The sequence below is a fragment of the Pichia membranifaciens genome (assembly GCF_001661235.1).
Source record: "Pichia membranifaciens NRRL Y-2026 unplaced genomic scaffold PICMEscaffold_9, whole genome shotgun sequence".
Classification (NCBI taxonomy): Eukaryota; Fungi; Ascomycota; class Pichiomycetes; order Pichiales; family Pichiaceae; genus Pichia; species Pichia membranifaciens.
Window position 1 is genome coordinate 972 of NW_017566990.1, and position 20,923 is coordinate 21,894.

Here is a 20,923-nt window from a genome sequence, read left to right on the forward strand (position 1 = left end):
AGTGGGGAAAAAAGCGCAGTAATTAGCTATTCAGAGAGGGGTAGAAAAATGGGAAGACTATCCGAGGGGAGTGGTAATCAGGTAAAAGTGCCTTGGACCAGGAAATTGTGCGGAAAAACAACCGAGAACAAAGTGTTCTAAACGCGATAGAGAAAATGAGTAAGAAGTAAAATCGGGTGAAGAGGTTTTGACCAAACAGGATCTATTTTTTGCCGTGCAAAACTAGTATAAGGGGAATTCTCGCTCCAATATAGCAAGAGGGGTCGAACGTGGAAAATCAGTTTGTTAGCAAAAGGGTCTAAAGTGGAAAAATCGAAAAACGCTAGACCCTTAACGTGAGAGCGGGACCTGAAAGACCCCTTAATGTGATTAGTATGGGGAAAAAATCGGGCCGGCGAGCTTGCCGGAGGGGGAATTTTCGACGTTTTTTCCGTTTCCTGTTTTCTGACGGTATGTGGTCAGTGTTTTTGTTGGACTGGGGTCTGGTTGGAACTGGGCCATTGGGGCCGGTACACACTACAATGGACAGTCTACAGTACAAGTGAATATTGCGATTATCATGGGAGTGTCTTTGACACCGTTAATGATGTGGCCACAAGGTTGTTGTCCTGTCTGGCTCAAGAGGCTCATTATTCCCATATTAGTAGACAATCCTGCCTTGAGCATTGGGACACGTACAGTAGAAACAGCAGTGACAGTAATGTGGCAGCCAGGTGGCTGTCTGTTGTTGTGACAGGCTGGACAGGGGAATGGAGACCGGGAAGTTGTCCAAGCAGTTCTTAGTCGTCCACGCAATTGATCTGTTGATGATTAGAACACACCATTGACAATGACATTCGTACACTGAGACTCAAGTGATGTGTGTCAGCTTATGGAACCCACGTTGTTCTGATTGCATCATTGGGATCTGGACTTGGCAAAGGCTGGAAATGGCCTACGACTGTATAGTTTATATATTCTGTTACATCCAGTACTCGAGACACTTTTGTACTGATATATACACCGAATAGTGGCATGGCATCATACAAAATACCGAACGCAAGCCTCCCTGCATCATGTTGATGGCTGGGTGCTGATCCTCGCCAAACCAGCCCCTTGTACAGCCTTTCGACGGGTGTTTTGACCAGCCTTTTCGCCAACAATTGGCCCACATTCTGGACAACCGTCTACGATGGAGATACTGTGTCCAGTACTTGAGCTAGGTCATTATTGCATGTCTTGTCTACTACGGTTATCTTCTCCTTGTGTCCATGGTGACACCGAATCAGGAGGAACACCACCGAACCAAAGATGTCTGAAGAACAAAACATTCTAGCAAGCAAGAGATTTGATATTATCGAAGGGTTGATTGTCGACCACACGAAGAAGTGTGTGGTCACTCCCTACAAGAAGGAGATTGCGGACAAGATCCCGTTGATTAGCTACATCAAGGAGCTGTACGACGACTGGGAGACCTATCCTAGTGGCACTGTCATCAGGTACGAGTGTCCTCAGACCAAGAGAATTGTTCAGGAAAACACCAAGAACAAGGTCTTCAGAAAACCGGATGAGGAAATGATGAAGAAGTACAACCTGGACGAGCGGTTTTTGACCAACCAGGATCTGTTCTTTGCCGTCCACAACTACTATTATGGGAATTCTCGCTCCAGTATGGCAAGAGGGGTCTAACGTGAAAATCAGTTTGTTAGCAAAAGGGTCTAACGTGAAAAATCGAAAAACGCTAGACCCCTAACGTGAGAGCGCGACCTGAAAGACCCCCTAATGTGATTAGTATGGGGAAAAAATCGGGCCGGCGAGCTTGCCGGAGGGGGAATTTTCGACGTTTTTTCCGTTTCCTGTTTTCTGACGGTATGTGGTCAGTGTTTTTGTTGGACTGGGGTCTGGTTGGAACTGGGCCATTGGGGCCGGTACACACTACAATGGACAGTCTACAGTACAAGTGAATATTGCGATTATCATGGGAGTGTCTTTGACACCGTTAATGATGTGGCCACAAGGTTGTTGTCCTGTCTGGCTCAAGAGGCTCATTTGAAGACAGCTAGAAGACAATCCTGCCTTGAGAATTGGGAGACGTACAATAGAAACAGCAGTGACAGTAATGTGGCAGCCAGGTGGCTGTCTGTTGTTGTGACAGGCTGGACAGGGAGTACCGGGGGATTTGTCCGTGCAGTTGACCTGTTAATGCTTAGAATATTACCACTGGAAATTGAACTCAGATCAACTGATGAAGTTAATAGATGAATGTGAATTCTTGGCAACTGAATTGAGTGGATGTTCAATGAAAAGATTCAAGTATAGTCTGTGATTGAATACTATATGCAAGAGGAAGTTATCAGCACACTATTCGACGGCTGAAGCGATCAAGTAGTAGTTCAGAGCTCAATCCATGGTATATTCTACTGGTTATGGAGGACTGGAAAGACATTTATTCACAACCAGTGGATCAGCAATAGGTTCCCATGAAGATCAGCGGACCATTTATCCGTCTGGTTCACAAGGACTGTTTAATAGAGAACGTGACTATAGTGATCATTAGGAACGGATACGTGCGAATGGCCAGTCTCAGTAGTGGAAGAAGATCAGTTCAGGCCTTCCTCAGTTCGATAGTGTACAAGTAGTTTACAGAAACAGTGCTATATTGAAGAGGCAATTATGTTTTGTTTTGCTGGAGTTATCGAAGTAAATCAACTGTACAATCTGGATGGTCTTTGATGCTAGCCACTGGCGAATTAGGGAGAAGATAGCTGGTAAAAGACGTTCAGGTACTGGACGGAGACTGGTAGTTGAACTGTTTGTTTACTGATTACGAGCTAATGAGAGACTTGATCTTGGGCCTAATTTGTCGTTGAGTCGGCAATTGATAGGGCGGTTGTTCGTTAGCTGGACAGACATGCTATAATTTAGAATCGAAAATTGAGAAGCCTGTACTCTGTTGTTTGCAGAGAAGCAATTCGAGCATTTTATGGACCTGGGCAGAACCCAGCTGGCCAGTAAAACTTGAGTTTGTAGCTATTTAACTAGAGAATATTTCTAGTTGCTGAGCTTGGTGAATGATAAATTGTTTAGAAAAATGACGAGAGTTCAGATGTCTGAGACGGATGAGGAGAAGACGTTCAGATACTCTAGACAGAGTACTCGTATGATATAGTGTTCTATTTGATTGTCTTGTCGAAGGTCGATGCAAGATGCGCTAGATATCGAACTTTTCGGGCGGTTAGCCACAGAAGTTATTGCCGTAGTGAATATGAGCTGATGAACATTCAAAGTGAAATAACTGTACCATACTGTAGTTAAGGAGAAGAGGTTCGGATTTTTGCTCTCTGTTACAGGTTTTCAATTCGGATTGAATGTTCTTGTTGAATTGATTATCGGTTATGCTCTTCCAGGAAATCCAAACGCACTAATGACATTGAAGGCTTTGGGCTACAACATTGATGGTCAAGCAGAAAGTTTTATTTCAGATCAAAAACTGGCTCACTATTCAAAGATACCACAGAGAGCTGTTTTCCGTGGACAAATATTTGGTTGCCTATTGCAAATCATTGTCACTTTGTGTGTGATTAACTGGGAAATTTCAAACGTTAAAGGTCTTTGTACTCCCAAGCAAGAAAGTCGGTTTTCATGCCCACAAGAAGTCACATTTTACTCTGCTTCTGTTTTATGGGGTGCCATTGGTCCAAAAAAAGTTTTCAACGAATTGTACCCAATTCTTAGATGGTTTTCTTGATTGGATTTTTGCTTGTATTTCCATGTATTTTGGCAAAGAAGTATTTCCCAAAACAAACAAAACACTTCTATCCAACTTTGATCATAGGTGGTATGCTTGTTTTTGCACCATATAACCTTTCTTACTACTATCCTGCATTTGTTCTTGGCTATATTTTCAACCATTTCATTAAGGGTAGATATCTTTCGTGGTGGGAAAGATACAACTTTGTCTTATCTGCAGGTCTTAATACAGGAACTGCTTTCTCTGCTGTCATCATATTCTTTGCAGTTCAATATCATCCAGTAGTGCTCAGTTGGTGGGGTAACAACGTTCCCTATGCTGGTACTGATGGTCAAGCTGATGGTTACCAGATGTCGCTACTTGATCCGGCCAGCCAACCTGATGGATACTTTGGTTTGAGACTTCATAACTCTACCGGCTAGGGTTTCCGTCGTTTCTTAATGGTGCCTGTTTTTTACTTTTATTTTCCTGTTTTTCCAGAGAGTTGTTACAATTTATATCTTTTTCTTCATTCATTTTAATACGCCTATATTTTTGTAATTTAGATATTTGCTGTATATTTATAAATCATTGCAGCCATAAAATTCCAAAACTTTTGTCCTGTTCCCCAAGCTTTTTTGAAAAGCTTGTTCAAACAGCAATCTCGATAAGCAGAAGTGTGGGCACTCAGTGCAACCAGTAATTAAATTTTAACTTTGAAGATTTACTAACTCTTATTATTTCATAAAAGAGCTCAACCCCCCAAACTAGTGCCACCCGTTTATCAGTGAAAAGAACTAAAAAGAATAACAGTGACAAGGAGATCCACAAGATAGTATGCTTGGTCTTACTTCACCTTGTTTAAACTGTTTGAAAATAAAAAACATAAACAAAATGTTCCAGAAATTTCCATGTGCTTGTAGTGATATGAGAAGCGGTATTCAAATAGTTACTTGTTAGCTGTTAATAAGATAAGCTTTTTAGTTAACATTGAATTAATTTCCATGAAATTCCTTTGGCTGTATTTTTTCGACTCAATGAAAATTGAGACTCTTTTTCCGTTGACAAAACAATATTGTTGCGCAAGCGTTCACTACCCACTAGTGGGTTCAGGTAGCTCATATAATTCTAAACTACAGCTGTATACCATCTCACAGAGCAAAGAAGATAATGCGGATATACTGAAACTAGTTATTGGTGTTGTAAAACTATTCCAGTTTGTAATGTAAGGAGAACAGCGCCAAATGTTCTGTTTTCAAGTCACTAAATCGATTCTGAAAGAGTGACCCATAGTCCTGTCCCATCACAGGAATGATATCTTGAAATCCGACAGACCACGTGGTCTCTGATATAAAGCTAAAAGCTACCTCAGACCGGTGCTTTGCCCAGTAAAGGTGCCCTTTTTTGACTGTCGGGGTCTAAATTCTGGTAACTTGAAGTACATGTTATCATCTGCTATTCCGATCTCAAAGAATCCTGATTCACTGTGCTATGACAAATACAGATTGTCTTGTGATTCCATGACAAAAGGCAAAAAGGCAACAGCAAGCACTGCTTGGTTTGGCAGTGGGTCGTTCAGAAGGCCAATTGGACCTGTTGAAGGACGACCCGTTTGCCCAGCTCAGGCGCCCATGCTTGGACGGCGACGCGGGGCTCTATCAGTTGCCTCCTTGCGCCTGCTGTCACTCCCTGCCGCCTATCTGCGTTCCGTCTCCTGCAGTTTTAACCACTCAGCCCCAGCATCCCCCGTGCTTTGAAGGCTCCCGTGTCGACGGGAGCAATCGACTCAACCGCGGCTAGCATCCCCCGGGATTTCAGAAAATGCATCCCTCTCTCGGGTTAGCAGGGCTGCAGCTGCGCACTCGATCTCTCGTATCGGGGCTTCCATATGCACCCCTTACGCCTGGCGCGATCTACGACACCGTTTTAGCCCGAGCCTAGGAACGCACTTCCCGCGGATAGCACTGGGGCGTCGGCCCGAAGACAACCGGCGAAACTTGTGGACGTGGTTCCGAGGTTCCGAAATTCCGGACCCACGTCCCGTGTTCCGCGACGCTCTGATTTGCGAGAGCCGGAATCCGTCTTGGGTGCTGCCGCAGATAACCGAGGCGCCGTGCGGTCGCAAGCGGATAGGGTGCAGGAAAAGCAGCGGAGACCTGGACATAGACATGTCCTTAGGTTCTTTCCATAATTGCTCCACGCAGATAAGAGGCAATAGGGGCGGGGGGGAGAGAGACATCATGGTGTTTCTGGGTTACAGATGCTTGCTCCACGTCAGTGCGTTTGAAGGGAGCAAAAAAAATTAAGCACCTCGAGTACATTAAAAGAAGCAGGGGAAAAGCTTTGGGCATCGATGGCGGCAGATACCAACAGTGGCAGAACGGACGATCACATAGCCGTCGGCTTCCAAACTTTTTCCATGCCGATCTAGTTCGTTTTATCCTCATGAAAAAGATTATATGCTTGTAAAAAAAGACAGAAACACAAGTTGATTTCTTGTAGGTTATCCAAGAGGGAAAGGTGCTGAACTTATCCCAAAGAAAGTCTCAATTTCATGCGATATTTTTGTTTCATATCTCTCTCCTTTATGGGAGTATTTATGCAGTATGTTGATGGAAAGTAAACTCACGGCTTATATTCAGGCCCATATGAAGGAAGCCAAAAGAGCTGTAACTGAAGCTCTCAGATACAGACTACATACTGTAATGAATAACATGCCAGAAGTTTTTTAATTCTATTGATTTCTTTCCGGTTTAGTTTCTTGTATTGATTAGTTGATGTGTGATATCAGGCGAAACAACAAAAAGGGGAACAAAGGCACTACTACAATCATTTTTGAAGAGAGTATTGCTTAACCGCCTGGCCTTGCCCAGAGCAATAGCAGCACTCTTTCAAAACATCCTCTGGCAATAATACTTGTCCATCTCAAATGAAGTGTTTTGCTATTGTGAGAGCGCTGTCTTGGGGCTAAATTCAGTGCTTTCGTTGACTGTATTAGTAGTCTGTGCATACCCTTTATGGTCGATCGCTGTAAACAAAAACCTACCACATCCCAGCGTCAGAAATAAAAGGCTACACACACTACCTCCTAACACCTTCCCTGCTTATTGTTTCCTGGTTGTTCTAAAGTGGAGTTGATGATTAAGCATTCCGTATGCGCTGACAAAATCTTAGCGACCAAAAATTTTAGGAATCAAATGATTCACATGATTCCACTCACTCCGATCCCTGGTTTGACGATGATTCAAAGGATCCGTGCCAAACTAAGCCATCTCTGAGTCCGCAATTAGCTGAAGCCTATAAATATCAGCTTTTTCATTCCTTGTAGGTATGTCAGTTTTTTCCCACCATATATTGGCCAGGTGTTTTTGTATCTAGGACGCCAGCAATGACATTTCCATATACCAATTGCACCACAACCACTTTGAACCGTCTCCAAATTACGCCTTTAGAGACATCGCATGAAGTCTCAGAGACACCCTCCCTAGCGGAAACCAAAATTGCAAAGGTTCATCTTCCAACAGCAATTCCGGCTCTTGATGTTTCTCCAACTGCCTTTACCCTCACTAAAGAGGAAGCTACGCCTGATGCTGTTATGGAGCTCTTGAGAAAGTATGGTATCTGTACAATCAAGAAACTTTTTGATGCCTCTGAAATTGACAGCATTAACGAAGAGCTGGACCCACTATTTGAGCTGAAAAAAAATGACCCAAGACTTTTTCCTAAAGAAACTATTCGAGTTACGAACACTGTTTCTAAATCTCCAATCGTTGTCAACAAGATCTTGTCACACCCGCTGAACTTAGCGGTTGCTCACAAAGCTTTGGATCAAGCAAATGCATTTTGGATTGGAAACAACATCAATATTGGTACTTGTCCAGCAATTGTTAGTAGCTCAATTGCCTTTCAAATTTCTCCAAACGCAGCCTGTCAAGCTTTGCATAGGGACGACCAGTCGGATCATAATATCAGATACCCTCAAACCTATGAAAGCTTCAGCTTTAATTCTGAGTCCCAGATTGGGTTTTCTGTTGCACTAACCAAAACTACTAGACAAAATGGTGCTACAAGAATAATTCCTGGTTCTCATTTATGGGATCATCTTCAGAAGCCCAATGAAGAGGATTGTATTTACAATGAAATGGAGAAAGGTGACGCGACTTTCATGCTTGCTTCCGTTCTGCATTCTGCCTCTTCAAACTTAACTAAGGATGAAGTTAGGAGAATTCTCATTCTTTTCATGGGTAGAGGTATATACAGGCAAAAGGAGAATATCTTTTTCAATGCGGATCTAGAGTATTTCAAGCAGTTCTCAGTAGAGCAGTTAAGAAGGCTGGGATTTGCTATGAGTGAACCATATGGAAACATGGTTGAGCTACAAGACCCTTTGGTCAAAATAAAGGAGGGTTACAGAAGAACTACCAACTATTCCGATATTTGTAGAGTTAATTCTCAATATGAGTGACTAGGTGGTTTACGAATCTTATCTTGAAAGATATTATATGTTTAGATCTAAATAGCTGTCTAAGTTTTAATAGAGGCAAAAAGTCTGATAACATCAACGACGGATTTTATTAGTTTTCCTAGCTCTGAATCATTAATGATGAAAGGTGGCATCATATAAACAAGCTTTCCAAAAGGTCTTACCCAAACTCCTCTTTGAACAAATTGCTCTTGAAACCATTTTGCATCAACCATAACCGTTAATTCGATTACACCAATAGCTCCAATAATCCTTACATCTCTAACAATGTCAAGATCTCGCAATGCGGGCAATGCAGATTTGAATGAAGACTCTATAGCTTGTACTTGAGTTTTCCAACTACCCCTTTTGATAAGTTCTAAACTTTTCAATGCAATGCTGCAAGCAAGAGGATTGCCCATAAAGGTTGGGCCATGCATAAAGCCCTTTGCACGACCAGAGCAAACAAGCCCTGCAACTTCTTTTGTACAAAGCACCGCACTCAATGTCAAATATCCTCCAGTTAATGCTTTTCCAACACATAGAATATCAGGGGTGATGTCAGCATGTTCATAAGCAAAAAGCTTTCCTGTCCTACCGAAACCTGTTGCAATTTCATCGAGGATTAGCAACACCTCATATTTGGTACACAATTGACGAATTTGTTTTAAGTATTCTGGGTGATATATTCTCATACCACCAGCACCTTGTACAATAGGCTCAATAATTACTGCAATAACCTCATGGTGGTGTTTTTCAATAGCTTTTGCAAACGAGGCAATGTACTTTTCATCCCATGCGTCACCAAACCGGCATTTCGGAGGTTTGACAAATATATTTTCTCTCACGTAACCAGAATATAAGCTATGCATTGAATTAACAGGGTCACATACCGACATGGCACCAAAGGTATCACCGTGGTACCCATAATTTACTGTCATGAATTTCTTTTTCTGACATGCTTCATCAAGGCCGAATCTGGTGTCACAATACTGGAATGCCATTTTCATACTCACCTCAACTGCAACCGATCCAGAATCCGCAAGGAAGCAGTGCTCTAGCTCCGGTGGTGTCATATCAATTAGTGTTTTAACCAATTCAATTGCTGGCTGATGCGTTAATCCTCCAAACATAATATGTGACATTTTCTGCAATTGGCATACGGCGGCCTCGTTTAGTTCTGGGTGGTTGTATCCATGAATTGCAGCCCACCAAGAACTCATTCCATCAATCAAGGTTTCGCCTGTGGCAAGATTTATTTTTACACCGTGTGCTGAATCAACCAGATAACATGGCAATGGATTAATAGTAGAGGTGTAAGGATGCCAGACATGCTCCCTATCATATTTCAATAATGATTCAACTTTTTGCATTGTTCGTTGTTAAAAAATTCAACAAAATATTGAACTTACTGTGATCATTGTGATAATTAATAAAGAAATATTTTTTTATTCAAATTTCAGCATTATCTAGCCTTTATATAGTTTATTGAATGTTTCCCATGCCAGTTTTTTTTTGTTGATAGAAATTGGCGATGATTCCTAATGATTCATAATTCAGCATTTTTTTCGAGCGTGAGATATTTTTGGTTTTGAATCATTGTATCACTTTGAATCACCGAGAATGAGCAGAGCTACTTTCTAGAGCAGATAAATTTGCTTAATTACTCCATTTTATTTGTATCAGCTTATAATTTTAATTGCTTTACCTAAGTTTCAACTGCTAAATAGTCCGTTTCTATTAGCAAGTAAAATGACACCAAGAGTTTTTGTAGCAGGAACAGATACAGATATCGGAAAGACCTTCATCTCTGCACTAACAGTCAAAAAATGGGAGTTCGATTATTGGAAACCAATACAAACCGGTTTAAGCGAAGATCAAGGAGACACAAAAACTGTTAAACAACTACTTCGTGAAAGCGGAGGTATTCCAAGAACAAGCAACATTTTTGAGCCAACTTTGACCTACATGAAACCCTTAAGTCCATGGAGGTGTACTGTTTTAGAAAAGCAGAGCAGCATTAATGTGGAGAGTATAGAAATACCTGTTTCTGAGAATGAAAGGGCACTGAATGGTATGATCATTGAAGGAGCTGGTGGTTTATTAGTTCCTATTAGCAAAAATAGCTTTACTACAGATTTGATAAGAAAGTTAGATGCATCCGTTATTTTAGTTGCAAGATCGGAGCTTGGTACGTTGAACCATACACTGATGTCTCTAGAGATCTTGAAACAAAACAAGATTCCAGTTATCGGTGTGATCCTCAACGGTGCTTTGAACGGAGACAATGCAGCGGCACTATCTGAGTTGGGAGTCAGGATAATTGCACAAGTGCCAATCGTGAAGTCATTGGATGAAGCAATTGATTACATCCCTACAATTGATCTGTTGACTCAGGCTTAACGCCATCATAGATGTGCCTAAGTCGATATTTTCTGCGATAGCAACGGTAAGCTAAATTTCAGTCCTTGCTATATCTCATGGTATCGATCGATCTTCGCTTACTTTATGTAAATCTGACTTTTGTAAAGGTATATCCAATATGAATTAGCTCCACCCATTATTGTTTGTCACACGTGTACCATAAGGTTTTGTAGCAGCCGAAAAACAGGCTATGTAAATCAAACTATCACTATCTTGAGCTCAAATCCTTTTCTGCAACAAAAACTTTTGTCATAGGTTGAAGAACTTCTCCTTGCTCTCTTCCTCAAATTTCTTGGCACATTGTATCATTCTAGTTACAAAGCGCAACTCTGCGCGTATTGAACAAGTCAATGTATTTTGTAGGTTCGTTTTACCGATAGTATTATCAAAACAGAACTTTAGTATTCTCCAGCCATCTTCAAAATCTTTCACTTTTCACAATTTTTTTAAAAAATCTAGACAAACCGGAAACTTTTTCAGATTACATAAGCAATTTATTACCTTGGGAGAAAAAGTGGGGCGCAGCAAAAAATATCCTGTTTGGTCTGATACAATGGAATATTTTTTGCTGTCATCTACCTTGAGGCGGGGTGACCAATTCAATAGCTGTGGTCTGATTTGACGTTTTCGCTAACAGCCGATGCGGGCCCATAAACTTTTTTACGACGGTTTTTGGCTTCATTGCTGTCACACGTGTCACTGCTGTCATGTTTGCTGATGTTGGATTATGATGCTTCGGCAATTTGATTGAATTTTCCGATGATGGTCCCATGTGCCTGGTCTCTATAAAATGCGTTCATAAACTTCCTTTGAACTTTGGAGTTTCTCAGTGGTTAAGTTTGACGTTGTTCTAGTCGAAACGTAATCCCTTAAGCAAAAGAATTTAATATTGGTAACTACAATGGCTTCAAAACAAATCTTCAAAATAGTTCCGTTAACCCCCTCCGAGATAAGCTTTTTACAAAGCTTGGCTCCGGCTGTCAAAGAGGTGGGCGTCAAAGTCACATCTACAATGTATCAGTACATGTTCCAAACGCACCCCGAAGTGAAATCGTACTTCAACATGACTAACCAACGTACTGGCAGGCAGCCTAAGGTTTTGGCATTCTCATTATACCAATACATTTTGCACTTGAATGATCTTACGCCAATTAATGGGTTTGTCAAACAGATTGTTATAAAGCACTGTGGGCTAGGTATTGCTCCAGAACAATACCCAGTCGTAGGCAGCTGTCTTGTTCACGCGTTTAAGGAAGTACTGGGTCCAGAAGCGGCAGACGAGCATTTTGTTAACGTTTTAACCAAAGCATACGGAAACTTAGCACAGACTTTGATCGATGCCGAAGAGAGCGTTTACCAAGGTTTACAGTGGAGAGGTTGCAAAGACTTCAAAGTTGTTAAACTAGAGAAGGAGGCTGCAGATGTCACTTCGGTCTATCTGACTCCTGTCGATGGTACCAAATTATTACCTATTATTCCAGGCCAATATATATCGCTAAATTGGGATGTGCAAGATGAAACAGTCCAACCACGTGAATACTCTATTTCCCACAATTTGATTAATAATGAGTATAGAATATCTGTCCGGAAGTTAGTGAATGGTAAAGTGTCAACGTTTGTGAATACTAAACTTCAAGTTGGGGATGTTGTGCCCGTGCATGCACCTATCGGTAATATGACTTACGACGCTACATCAGGCAAGCCCAAAATTGCAGTCTTAGCTGGTGGAATTGGTATCACTCCAATGATTACTATTATGCAAGCTGCTTTAAAAAATGGCCAATCTGTGGAATTGTTTTACTCCAATAGAACGGTAGATTCCGAGCCTTTCAAGAAGACGTTCGAAAACTGGAGATCTGAATATCCCGATACCTTCAAGTTGAAAAACTACATTTCTGGTAACGGAAAAAAGTTGACTATTTCTGAATTGGAGCACATAGTGCCATCTGAGTATGATGTTTACTTGTTAGGTCCTGTCGGATACATGCACGAGTTCAAGACATACTTGACAAACAAAGGTGTTTCTGATGTGAAAATGGAGTTTTTTGGTCCAACAGACCCTGATGTATAAAACCAAGGAAGCTGACTGTAGATAATTTGTCTATGCATTAGACAACTTGTAAATATACTGAGCCTTTATAGCCTAATTTTATTATTTTCTTAAAGCTAGTTTGGACGGCTTGTCGAGCAAGGCCATGAGTATCGGTGTTTTTTTTGGTGCTTGGGCATCATGCACTGACATGTACTATCTCTACTTCACATGGAAGAGTTGCAATATTTTTGAGCCTGAATTTTCTCTCACGATTGCCAGCGAGTACACCTTTACGTTGTATGTAAACGTAGAACAACGCAGGCGTATTATATAAATTTGGACTTTCTTTGGTTTGACCTAGAATCATTATTCAATTATATCTAAACTTTTACCAAACGTAGATATCCACAGAAGGGTCGAGATGGAACATTTTTTATATTATCTGAGCCAATAAAGTGTTTGATCGTGTGGGAAGTCCGCCATAAGCAGTGGAGGAAGGAGGAAACCAAAATTAACTGTGAAATTAATATACAGTCTTATTTAAACGGTTCACAAGTTGGGAGTTATACATACAATTTTTTTTGGATTTTATTCGATGGCCTCTCTCTGGCAAACAGTGTCCTGTAATAAACTTTCATTCAAAAGCAAGAGGCTAAATTAAAAACCGGCTTAATGCTAATCGGAAGCCCATGGGTGTCAGCATCGCCGATATAGAGAACCTAAAAAAAGAAGAAATGCAAGGCCTTTACCCTTTTCAATATAACAAGAATAGCCAAGCCGAGTATAGGGCTATGAAGTGTTAAAACCATGATCCTCAGACTCATTCATGCTTTGTTTCAGAGAATATAGGATGCTTGGCTACAACACTGACATAATTTTCAATGTTTTTATAATTGCTGAAGTCAACTTTAAAGTGTTGGAGCATTCTGAAGTAGCTCCGTGCGAAAATGTCGCAAACTAAAATCGTATCACCTACTAAAAACTTGAAGTCTGATAATCTGTTATCAATATATTCGAGATTTTTATTCATGGTTTCAACAGCAGAAGCTTTCTCTTCTTCAGTTTTGGCAAAGTAAATAGAGCCAACATGATTGACCATGTCAGAAGTTAAATATGAATACCATCTCCAATTGTTTGCCTGCTCTTGAACCGTCTTGCCAGCAATTTCTGGTTTCGAAGAGCTGTTGACGATATAGAAAGCAATGGCCAATGATTCGGTCAATTTGAATCCATCCGATGAGATAAATGCAGGGGTCCTTTTCAATGGAAATGACTCGGGAAATTCTGTAGAATCAGCTGCTACCTTTCCCTCGATTGTTAGACCTAGATAGTCGCCCAACGCCACAAGCCAATTGCTTCTGGCATAATCAGGGTGATAATAAAGTGTTCCGAATGTCATCGAAGTGTTGCCTTTAGTAGTCCAGGTTTGTTTACAAAGCCTCTATATATAGTTTAAGAAAGTAGGTTTTGCCTTTAGAAGGAAGGATAGTGGCAATAAAATTGAAGACGATTAATAATCAACACCAACCCCTGCCCGTAAACAATAATTTTCGGCCTGGTGCCAATTGCAGCATGTCGGAGATCCGAGAAAAACAGCCTCGCTGTATCTTGTGAATATTGTTCTTTTTTCTGTAATTCTTTTTGTGGGGAAATCCTGGAAAGGATGCACAGAATAGACCGTTTCCTGTTTGCAGGTGAGCACGCATGGATAGTTAGCTTATTCTTATGCATCTCAGTACATAGAAATGTGACCCAACAAACATACCTTTGATTAGCTAAAACTGTTTTCCCATATTGAAAAGTGTACTACTCTAAGTCATACTAAGACCAATACCCACTGCTCTCAATTATTATTCCCATTTAGATTTGTATAGATGTTAAAATGGCTAAAGGTAGACAAACCAAGCCCAAGCCAGTAAAACACCAGTCATCTCATCTTGCAAATCAATATATATATTATGACTGAACTTATAGCTGCTGCAAAATTCCTACCTGCTTTACCCACGAAAGTTTGCCGGCCGCTTACCGAATAATTTTAAGAAATAGGTAAAATTGCGGTTTGCAATGGAGGTTGAACAAATACTGGATAAATAAACAACTACAAACAGGGATAGCGTGTTTTTTCTCTCTAACTTACCACCCATAACCAACCAACCGAATCATCAACAATAGCGTGCCAACTAGTTGAAAAGTAAACCTAACTTCCTTTTCTCTTTATTGTGTTGATTCTAAATGTTCAGAATGCATTTTTGCCAAAGGTCCTGATATTATTAATATTCCAGGACAGTGATATGACAAAGATGATTTCCATAGATTAAATCCATTGGCTACGAGACGCCTCCCACGGTAGTAGGAATAGCATAGAAGGATGAAAGGTCAAGCTTCCTGTTATTGTACACAAAGCAAAGAAACAAGGTCCCAATGAACCAAAGAAATTGACATTAGGTAGAAAAGCGTAATCTTTTCAGGTCGAAATTGCTGTAAAGTGGGGGTCATCCACTATAAAAGTAGTTTTATGACAATTTTTTATGGAAAAATCGATGCTCCGAACTTACAATAATCAAGTTCTCGTAAGTATTAGTAGCGCTTTATAAATTTGGCGATTTCCTCGAAATCATGCATACACAACTCTATCCCTATTTGAGTAGTATTAAGGTAAATTGTATGTATACTCTTTTATCCCGATGCTGCCTTTAGCAAGTAATAATTTTATTGCCCAGCTGCTAATATTAGGAGAGGAAATGTAGGTAGCCGATTTTCAGTAGATACTCGAGTCATGTCTACTTATTTTTTGAAGTTGCAATTTTGTTCAATGCTCAAGTTGATCTATTTTTCCTCATCTACCATTTTTCAAGCTTACTAAAATGCCATACAGTTGGCATTGAAATATTTTATGGCCTTTATGTGCTTTGTGATGAGATTACACAGTTGAAAGAGATAAAATCATTCTAGCGCCTATTAGCTGTGAAGATAGATAGTAAAACTATCAAGAGTTTCACAATAGTCTCATCACTGTATCAAAGTCCATACTTTGGGCTTGGTTTTCATAACCAAAAATGGCTCTAGCTCGATGAAGTTAGAAATTTACTTTATACTGACACTGGCGACCAACCTATTCTAGTGCTATGTCTACGTAAAAATTTTAGGCTGCTTAGCAAAAATTTATACAAATCTTTTTTCTGGTTCAGGGCTGATTTACTATTCCAGTCATAATGTCAGAATGATGTGTTAATTTAATTCTTTCGATGGGAAAGCTTTTTATTTGTCGTTTATCTGCTTTTCATGAGATTTAGAGTCCGTTAAATAGGTCTCGCAAAACGTGTTTGGGTGATCAAGTTAAAAATGCCTACTCATTTTTTGCTTAGCTTCGGTAATCAACATTCTGCAACCTGATTCTTCTAGATTTTTCACCACTAAAGATTAAAAGTGGGTTTCGAGTTCTTCAAATGATAGCCTTTTTCAGAACTGAACTGAACTCAGTATTATTCAGTCGTGAGGGTTGCATGTTTTTACATACAAAGCTTATAAATTTCACGCTGAAGTGATCCCATTCTGTATATCATCCCACTTCTAAATATGATTATTTCAATGAAAAGTTTCTTTTTCAAGAACCTAGAGATTTGTAGAAGCTCACTTTGAAGGTTCTAGAGTTTCCCTGTGGAAACCACTACTGTGGATTTATGTGAGATCTTCTTTCCAAAATTTTATAAATCTCGCAAATTTAGCTGGTACTCGCAACCACAAAGGTTATCACAGAGATTGTATGTGTTCCTGAATAACTAAGATCCATTGTTCATTAGGGTAGAGATGATGGCTTGAAAAAGATATCACTAGCCAATAAAAAAGGTCTATTACTAATTGAACACCCTGTAGGTTCTACAGTAAAAAAAATGCCAATTATCTCTTCAGTACATTATCATTTGACCTAATCGGAGGGTTTGGTATACTTTTTGGAGAGGATATTAGGAGAGTAGGGCTTGATATATAATAAGTAAGGCTAAGCAGCATTTTGAAGAAGAAAGGCTATGGAATCTGACACTTATCCTGCGACTTTAACTAATAGTTTCACTCTTTTTTTGGGTTTTTTTGGACATAGAAAATATTGATAATTATGCCAGTGAAAGAGACGTTGAATAAACCAATTCCGGTTACTTTATTGTCCGGTTTCTTAGGCAGTGGTAAAACCACGCTTTTGGAAAACATTCTAAAGCAAGAACATGGTTTCCGGATTGCAGTTATAATCAATGATATTTCAAGTCTAAATATCGACGCGGAGTTGATAACGGGTCATAAGGTGGTGACTACTAAGGAGAAAGTGATCCAATTCCAAAATGGGTGCATCTGTTGTACTCTTCGAGGGGATTTGCTAGAAGAGCTAATTTCCATTGCCAAAAACGACGATTTTGATTATATCATTATTGAAAGTACCGGAATTGGTGAGCCAATGCAGGTTGCAGAGACTTTCTCACAAGAATTTTCTGCATTGATGGCTGAAACTGCTGAAAATGAAGAGGATATAAAGCTACTTAAGGACATTGTTAGTTTGGGAGGATTAAATAAACTCGCACGACTCGATACTTGTGTTACAGTGGTTGATGCTGTAAACTTCTCTGATGATATTGAGACCACTGACTATTTGGCCGATAGATGGGGTTCGAAAAATAATTCAATGAATGAAGAGGACAGAACTGTTACAGATTTGCTAGTCGATCAAATTGAATTTGCCGATGTCATTGTAATCAACAAAGCTAGTGGAGTATCTAAGAGGCTCCTAAAGAAAGTCAAAAAGATTGTTAAGACCTTGAATCCTGTTGCTCGTATTATTACCACGGATTATTCGAAAGTTACTAACAATCAGGTCCTTGATACAAAGTTGTTCAACTTTGCGAAAGCAATTACTTCTTCTGGTTGGTTAAGAAGTTTGGATGAATCTAATGCAAGAGTAGGATATGGTGATGACTTAAGCAAAGAGAGAATGACTCCTAAACCAGAGACCGAAGAGTATGGTATTAATAATTTTGTGTACAGAGCTCGCAAGCCATTTCACCCAAAAAGGTTATACGATATGCTTTGTGATAAGTTTCAGATTATTGAAAGGGTTTCCATGCCTGAGGAAGAAGGTGGAGAAAATGATAATGGGGATGAAGGAATTAATGACGATTCAGATAAAGGGGGAGAAGAAGAAGAAGAAGAAGAAGAAGAAGAGGACGATGAGGATGAGGACGAAGGCGAAGAATTAACCAAAGAAGAAATGTTAGATAACAAGAGAAAGTCACCATTTGGAACTGTTGTTAGATCTAAGGGTTTCTTTTGGTTGGCAACCAGATACATATTACGGGGAGAATGGAGCTCTGCTGGATCTATGCTTACACTGAATGCCGGTCCACCATGGTTCGGCGCCACCGCCAAAGAGTTCTGGCCTGAAGACAAAGAAACCGTAGAATCGATCCGAAAAGATTTCCAAGGTGTTCATGAGGACAGAAGACAGGAAATTGTTCTGATTGGATTCAAGATCAAGCCAAGTAGATTACAGAAGATGCTTGATAGCTGCTTGCTAACAGACAAGGAATTTGAAGAGTACAACAAAGTTGCCACAAAGAGAGACTTAGTGTTGATCGAGAAGAATTTGGCAGGCATGTATGAAGATGGATTTGAAGATTGGGATTTCATCCAAGAGCCAGATGAACACAATGACCACTGAAATTCATTAAGAACCTGTACATTTTCTGTATATATAGCTCTCCACGTTTAGGTCTGTAACTTACAAGGGTTAAAAGTCTCTATTGGGGTAAAAATCGTATGACTTCGTAGAACCTCCAATACATATTCTTAACACAATACTCCCGTCTAATAAGATTGTCGGAAACTATCTCAGTTTGCCGTTCGAAGAGTGTGGTTGTCAGCTGAACCATTGAGCTGGGGTAAAATTACGTGAAAGAGTGGAGAAGATTCACATTGCAGCTGTGAATTGTGGCATCTGCTTAAACAATGTAGTCCGCGCTGGGCTCTCCTTATCTTTTTTTCTCGTTTGTATCCTAACCTTTAGCCGTGCTCCTCTGTGGATTGTGAAATCCAGCTAAAGCCATCGTTATTGTCGGGATTGCCATTCCCGTCTGCAGTTTCGGCACCAAACCTTGTTAGATGCATATCTTGTATCCGGGCTGCCGTAACCAAACGGTTAAACACGGCCTAGCTCCCCTGTGGCTTGTGGATAATGGGTAGGTAGTTTCTCTTTTTTGCGGTACTAACCATCCATATTGAAATTAATGTGTTTCTTGCCTTCGGCAAAAGTCTGCTGTAAGAAATTGTCTAAAGAATGGCTTCTTGTAGCTGTAAATTAACAGATGTAATAGTGGAAAAGTTGAGCTAATATTTTAAAGATCAAAAATCTCTTCTCTCATTTTTTACTTTGTTCTTACTATCAATACTCCAACAGTATCAGTATTAAACGGTGAAATTGTGCAGATTTTTCAAATCTATCAGACATTTGATGACGGCCGAAACAGGGAAAGCAATTGACGAGAACTACGGTAGGTCGGTGAATTTGGCCGACAACACTGATGTCGATTCTACTTTTTCTAAGGATAACATCGGTACCGAAAACGTTATCACTCATGTTACATCGATCGATGGTAAACTGATTGACATCACAGGTGACGTAGATGAAGCAATGGAGTATGCAATTGAAGCAGAGGCTGAAGATGTGGAGCTTACGCAGGAAGAGGAGAATAAACTTGTATGGAAAATAGATTTTTATCTACTACCTCTAATCTGCCTATTATATGCTGTCCAGTTTATGGACAAGGTATCAACGGGATATGCTGCTATCATGGGTTTACAAAATTATTATCACATGCATGGGAACCAATATTCTTGGTGTGGTTCAGCCTTTTACTTGGGCTATTTAATCTTTGAATTCCCAATGAGTATCGCATTGCAAAGATTTCCCGTTGCAAAATTTGTCTCTGTCACTATTATTTTGTGGGGCTTGATCATCTGTCTACATGCAACCCCTGCAAATTATGCTGGCTTCGTTACCTTGAGAACCATTTTAGGTGTTTTAGAATCTGCTGTTACTCCTGCAATGGTCATTATCACTGGTCAGTGGTACAAGGCTGATGAACAATTTTTGAGAACAGCAATTTGGTTTTCGTCAAATGGTTTGGGCACCATCATTGGCAGTTCAATTGCATATGGCCTAGCAATAAGACCACACTCATACACGTTGGAATCGTGGAAGGTGTTGTTTATTGTTATAGGATGCATCACCATTGCTGTTGGTTTTATGATTTTGATCCACATTCCAGATCTACCTGTCAAAGCTTGGTTTTTGAATGCCAAGCAAAGAAAACAAGTTGTGCTTAGAATCAAAAGCAATCAACAAGGGTTTGGAAACAGACATTTCAAATGGCATCAGTTCAAGGAAGCAATCATGGACATCAACACATGGATTTTCTTTTTCTTCTCAGTCGCCTTTCAAATTCCCAATGGTGCTCTAACAAATTTTGGCTCACTTCTTTTGAAGGGTGTTTTTGGATACTCTTCAACTCACACCCTATTGATGAATCTTATTGCTGGTGGTGTTGAGCTAGGTGGGTGTATTTTGTTTGCCTGGCTTAATAAATTTATTAACCACAAAATGGGTATGGCCACGTTCATTGTTGGACTTTCTCTAGTTTCATCTTGTATGCTTGCATTCCCTTTACAAAGTCCCCACGCCAGACTAGCTGGCTATTACCTTTACAACTTATGTCCCATTGGAATGATTTGTTGCTTATCGTGTTTCACATCTAATGTTGCTGGCCACACTAAAAAGCTCACAGTCAATGCGCTATATCTTATTGGATATTCTGTGGGTAACTTAATTGGTCCACAAACTTTCATCTCTTCTCAAGCTCCTAAATACAGAGGAGGTCAAGTTGCCATGGTTGTTTGCCTTGCTGTGTCTCTAATTTTAATTGCATGGGTGTATTATAATTACTGGAGTGAAAACAGAAGAAGGGATAAACTGCAAGCCGAAGGTAAGCTTCAAATCCCTCATTTTGAAAATTATGAATTCGCTGATTTGACCGATAAAGAAAACGTCTTATTTAGGTACACATTGTAACGATTTTCGGTCATGGTTTAATCTTATTTAATACCACCTAAAAACAAAACCTAGATTACCTTGGGCAGAGATATTTTTAGCCTGTCTGACATTGGATTGCAAGAACAGCTGTAGCTTTCACTCAAATTCTCAAAACGTTACTAGTATCTGAGAGATATTATACGGAAATGAGATTATCTAAGGGAATAA

The 20,923-nt window shown here is 40.0% G+C and overlaps 8 protein-coding genes across 8 annotated transcripts; 6 read left to right on the plus strand and 2 right to left on the minus strand.

The window, feature by feature from the left end:
* Positions 1–3,400: 3,400 nt before the first annotated feature.
* On the plus strand, positions 3,401–4,432 carry PICMEDRAFT_179420 (hypothetical protein; the record flags this gene model as incomplete). Its single annotated transcript, XM_019161820.1, has 2 exons — positions 3,401–3,634; positions 3,766–4,432. The coding sequence occupies 2 exons, from the start codon at positions 3,404–3,406 to the stop codon at positions 4,150–4,152; spliced, it is 618 nt and encodes a 205-aa protein (XP_019015163.1). The 3' UTR covers positions 4,153–4,432.
* Positions 4,433–6,992: 2,560 nt separating this feature from the next.
* On the plus strand, positions 6,993–8,282 carry PICMEDRAFT_18525 (hypothetical protein). The gene has a single exon (XM_019162042.1). The coding sequence runs from the start codon at positions 7,098–7,100 to the stop codon at positions 8,172–8,174; it is 1,077 nt and encodes a 358-aa protein (XP_019015164.1). The 5' UTR covers positions 6,993–7,097; the 3' UTR covers positions 8,175–8,282.
* PICMEDRAFT_60718 (hypothetical protein) lies at positions 8,234–9,544 on the minus strand (the record flags this gene model as incomplete). The annotated part of the gene is made up of 1 exon (XM_019163455.1): positions 8,234–9,544. One exon carries the CDS (start codon positions 9,542–9,544, stop codon positions 8,234–8,236), a length of 1,311 nt encoding a protein of 436 aa, XP_019015165.1.
* Positions 9,545–9,892: 348 nt separating this feature from the next.
* PICMEDRAFT_18527 (hypothetical protein) lies at positions 9,893–10,732 on the plus strand. Its single transcript, XM_019162043.1, has one exon. The coding sequence runs from the start codon at positions 9,924–9,926 to the stop codon at positions 10,572–10,574; it is 651 nt and encodes a 216-aa protein (XP_019015166.1). The 5' UTR covers positions 9,893–9,923; the 3' UTR covers positions 10,575–10,732.
* A 593-nt stretch (positions 10,733–11,325) lies between these two features.
* Positions 11,326–12,875, plus strand: PICMEDRAFT_18528 (hypothetical protein). The gene has a single exon (XM_019162044.1). It carries the CDS (start codon positions 11,497–11,499, stop codon positions 12,664–12,666), a length of 1,170 nt encoding a protein of 389 aa, XP_019015167.1. The 5' UTR covers positions 11,326–11,496; the 3' UTR covers positions 12,667–12,875.
* Positions 12,876–13,447: 572 nt separating this feature from the next.
* Positions 13,448–14,026, minus strand: PICMEDRAFT_74894 (hypothetical protein; the record flags this gene model as incomplete). Its single annotated transcript, XM_019164902.1, has 1 exon — positions 13,448–14,026. The coding sequence occupies one exon, from the start codon at positions 14,024–14,026 to the stop codon at positions 13,448–13,450; it is 579 nt and encodes a 192-aa protein (XP_019015168.1).
* A 2,406-nt stretch (positions 14,027–16,432) lies between these two features.
* PICMEDRAFT_18531 (hypothetical protein) lies at positions 16,433–18,791 on the plus strand. The gene has a single exon (XM_019162045.1). The coding sequence runs from the start codon at positions 16,739–16,741 to the stop codon at positions 18,326–18,328; it is 1,590 nt and encodes a 529-aa protein (XP_019015169.1). The 5' UTR covers positions 16,433–16,738; the 3' UTR covers positions 18,329–18,791.
* A 326-nt stretch (positions 18,792–19,117) lies between these two features.
* On the plus strand, positions 19,118–20,734 carry PICMEDRAFT_74896 (hypothetical protein; the record flags this gene model as incomplete). Its single annotated transcript, XM_019164903.1, has 1 exon — positions 19,118–20,734. One exon carries the CDS (start codon positions 19,118–19,120, stop codon positions 20,732–20,734), a length of 1,617 nt encoding a protein of 538 aa, XP_019015170.1.
* Between the last annotated feature and the right edge of the window lie 189 nt (positions 20,735–20,923).

What these genes read in the sequence shown, in the direction of transcription:
- PICMEDRAFT_18525 (XM_019162042.1), top strand. Translation starts at nt 7,098, where the DNA reads ATGACATTTCCATATACCAATTGCACCACAACCACTTTGAACCGTCTC.
- PICMEDRAFT_18527 (XM_019162043.1), top strand. Translation starts at nt 9,924, where the DNA reads ATGACACCAAGAGTTTTTGTAGCAGGAACAGATACAGATATCGGAAAG.
- PICMEDRAFT_18528 (XM_019162044.1), top strand. Translation starts at nt 11,497, where the DNA reads ATGGCTTCAAAACAAATCTTCAAAATAGTTCCGTTAACCCCCTCCGAG.
- PICMEDRAFT_18531 (XM_019162045.1), top strand. Translation starts at nt 16,739, where the DNA reads ATGCCAGTGAAAGAGACGTTGAATAAACCAATTCCGGTTACTTTATTG.